Source organism: Bos indicus, chromosome X (assembly GCF_029378745.1).
Source record: "Bos indicus isolate NIAB-ARS_2022 breed Sahiwal x Tharparkar chromosome X, NIAB-ARS_B.indTharparkar_mat_pri_1.0, whole genome shotgun sequence".
NCBI lineage: Eukaryota > Metazoa > Chordata > Mammalia > Artiodactyla > Bovidae > Bos > Bos indicus.
The window spans coordinates 150,609,799-150,613,004 of record NC_091789.1 but is presented as its reverse complement, the minus strand read 5'-3'; the positions used below and the strand labels follow the sequence as shown (position 1 = coordinate 150,613,004).

General features: G+C 52.1%; 1 protein-coding gene across 1 annotated transcript; it reads left to right on the top strand.

Moving 5' to 3' along the window:
* Positions 1-298: 298 nt before the first annotated feature.
* Positions 299-1,687, top strand: LOC139181622 (putative proline-rich protein 21). Its single transcript, XM_070785110.1, has one exon. The coding sequence runs from the start codon at positions 299-301 to the stop codon at positions 1,685-1,687; it is 1,389 nt and encodes a 462-aa protein (XP_070641211.1).
* The last annotated feature ends 1,519 nt before the right edge of the window (positions 1,688-3,206 follow it).

Here is a 3,206-nt window from a genome sequence, read left to right as displayed (position 1 = left end):
AGCTGTCCACCCACACCTACACACCTCTACGTGTCCACCCGCACCTACACACCCCTACCTGTCCACCCGCACCTATGCACCCCTACCTGTCCATCTGTACCTACACACCCCTACCTGTCCACCTGCACCTACGCACCCCTACCTGTCCATCTGTACCTACACACCCCTACCTGTCCACCCGCACCTACGCACCCCTACCTGTCCACCTGCACCTACACACCCCTACGTGTCCACCCGTACCTACGCACCCCTACCTCTCCACCTGCACCTACACACCCCTACCTGTCCACCCGCACCTATGCACCCCTACGTGTCCACCCACACCTACACACCCCTACCTGTCCATCTGTACCTACACACCCCTAGCTGTCCACCCGCACCTACACACCCCTACCTGTCCACCCGCACCTATGCACCCCTACCTGTCCATCTGTACCTACACACCCCTACCTGTCCATCTGTACCTACACACCCCTACCTGTCCACCTGCACCTACGCACCCCTACCTGTCCACCTGCACCTACGCACCCCTACCTGTCCACCCGCACCTATGCACCCCTACGTGTCCACCCACACCTACACACCCCTACCTGTCCATCTGTACCTACACACCCCTAGTCCACCCACACCTACACACCCCTACCTGTCCATCTGTACCTACACACCCCTAGCTGTCCACCCGCACCTACACACCCCTACTTGTCCACCCGCACCTATGCACCCCTACCTGTCCATCTGTACCTACACACCCCTACCTGTCCACCCGCACCTACGCACCCCTACCTGTCCACCTGCACCTACACACCCCTACGTGTCCACCCGTACCTACGCACCCCTACCTCTCCACCTGCACCTACACACCCCTACCTGTCCATCTGTACCTACACACCCCTACCTGTCCACCTGCACCTACGTACCCCTACCTGTCCATCTGTACCTACACACCCCTACCTGTCCACCCGCACCTACGCACCCCTACCTGTCCATCTGTACCTACACACCCCTACCTGTCCATCTGTACCTACACACCCCTACCTGTCCACCCGCACCTATGCACCCCTACCTGTCCATCTGTACCTACACACCCCTACCTGTCCATCTGTACCTACGCACCCCTACCTGTCCACCTGCACCTACACACACCTACGTGTCCACCCGTACCTACGCACCCCTACCTCTCCACCTGCACCTACACACCCCTACCTGTCCACCCGCACCTACGCACCCCTACCTGTCCACCTGCACCTACACACCCCTACGTGTCCACCCGTACCTACGCACCCCTACCTCTCCACCTGCACCTACACACCCCTACCTGTCCACCCGCACCTATGCACCCCTACCTGTCCATCTGTACCTACACACCCCTACCTGTCCACCCGCACCTACGCACCCCTACCTGTCCACCTGCACCTACACACCCCTACGTGTCCACCCGTACCTACGCACCCCTACCTCTCCACCTGCACCTACACACCCCTACCTGTCCACCCGCACCTATGCACCCCTACCTGTCCATCTGTACCTACACACCCCTACCTGTCCACCTGCACCTATGCACCCCTACCTGTCCATCTGTACCTACACACCCCTACCTGTCCACCCGCACCTACGCACCCCTACCTGTCCACCTGCACCTACACACCCCTCCCTCTCCACCCGCACATATACCAACTATAATGAGTGATGCTGAGCGTCTTCTCATGTGCCTCTTAGCCATCTGTGTGTCTTCTTTGGCAAAATGTCTATTTAGGTCTTCTGCCCATTTTTGTGATTTACAAGAAGCGAGAGATTTTAGATGCTCTGACTTAGCTCCTTAGGAAATAAATCAGTGTGCTTCATTAGAACGAGATACTATTTGAAAAACTAATTATAACGCATTTTATTTTACTAACTAAATCAGGTCCCTGTAGGTCTACTACCCATCAGTACTTTAGTAGTGTATTACCTTTATTTAAAAAAAATTTTTTTTCCAGTCTATGAAGGTGTAATTTTTAAAATATAAATTAATTTAAAAATAAAGGAACAAGCCCCTGACACACTCCGCCACACAGAAGAAGCTGAAAAGCACCAAGTGAAGTGAAAGAAACCAGTCTCAGAAGGTCACACAGCATGTCACCTTTACTTTTTTTAATATTTATGTTTCTTTATTTGGCTTCACTGGGTGTTAGTTAGGGCACGTAGGCCTAGTTCCCCAACCAGGGATCTAACCTGGGCCCCTGCACTGGAAGCACAGTCTTAGCCAGTGGATCACTGAGGCCCTTCGTGTTCCCTTTCTAATGCGATAATAGTTCAGTTTTTAAAACCTTCATAATATACAGCTTGGCATAAAATAAAGTGCAATTCAAAAACCATGAAACTCTGCTGCAAGATGTTCATGTCTTTCCCTTCAAATAAGAGGAATTTTTGTATGTAATTGCCTTCTCCTCTTTTAAAATAAAAAAATTTATAAAGAGTAATTCCTGCACTGACCATGTATGACTTAAAATTTCTTCATCTCCCCCTGTAGTGGCAGCTTTGACACCTCGGGCTTTGTTTTTGCTTTTCGTCTTATCCAGTTTTCTCCTATTCAATTCGCCTCACAGTCTGCGTGTGTGCTCAGTCGCTCAGTCATGTCCGACTCTCTGAGACCCCCTGGACTGTAGCCCACCAGGCTTCTGTGTACATGGATGCTCCAGGCAAGAATACTGGAGTGGGTTGCCATGCCCTCCTCCAGGGGATCTTCTCGCCTCAGGGATGGAACCTGGGTCTCCCTCATTGCAGGCGGATTCTTTACCATCTGAGCCGCCTAGGAAGCCCTACAGATTTTTATTTCATGAACATCCATCCCTTTGAAGCCCCACTTTCCCCAGCCTCCTCCAGTGCTGAATCTCTTCTTGCAACGTCGTACACACCCCGCTGTGTCCGCAGAGGTTGGCCTAGGACTCTTCGCTGCCGGTTCCCAGAGGAGGGTTCCGCCTTTGCGTCTGGCGGGTCTGCCTCTGATGGCGTCTAAGACCTGTTCTTCTGTTCCACTTGCAACTTTCCACACTGCCTCTTTTTTTTTTTTGTTTTGGGCTGTGACACCTTCGAGTCAGCCCTTTTTTAAAAAGAAAATATTTTTAAACAGAAAACAGCGCCATGCACGTGGACTTAGAAATTCAGGTTACCTCTGTGTAAATATTTGATCTGAATGCACACAAGGCACAGGTGTGCGGCCCTTCTCG

Excerpts from the sequence above, each read along its gene's own strand:
- LOC139181622 (XM_070785110.1), top strand. The coding sequence starts at position 299 with ATGCACCCCTACGTGTCCACCCACACCTACACACCCCTACCTGTCCAT.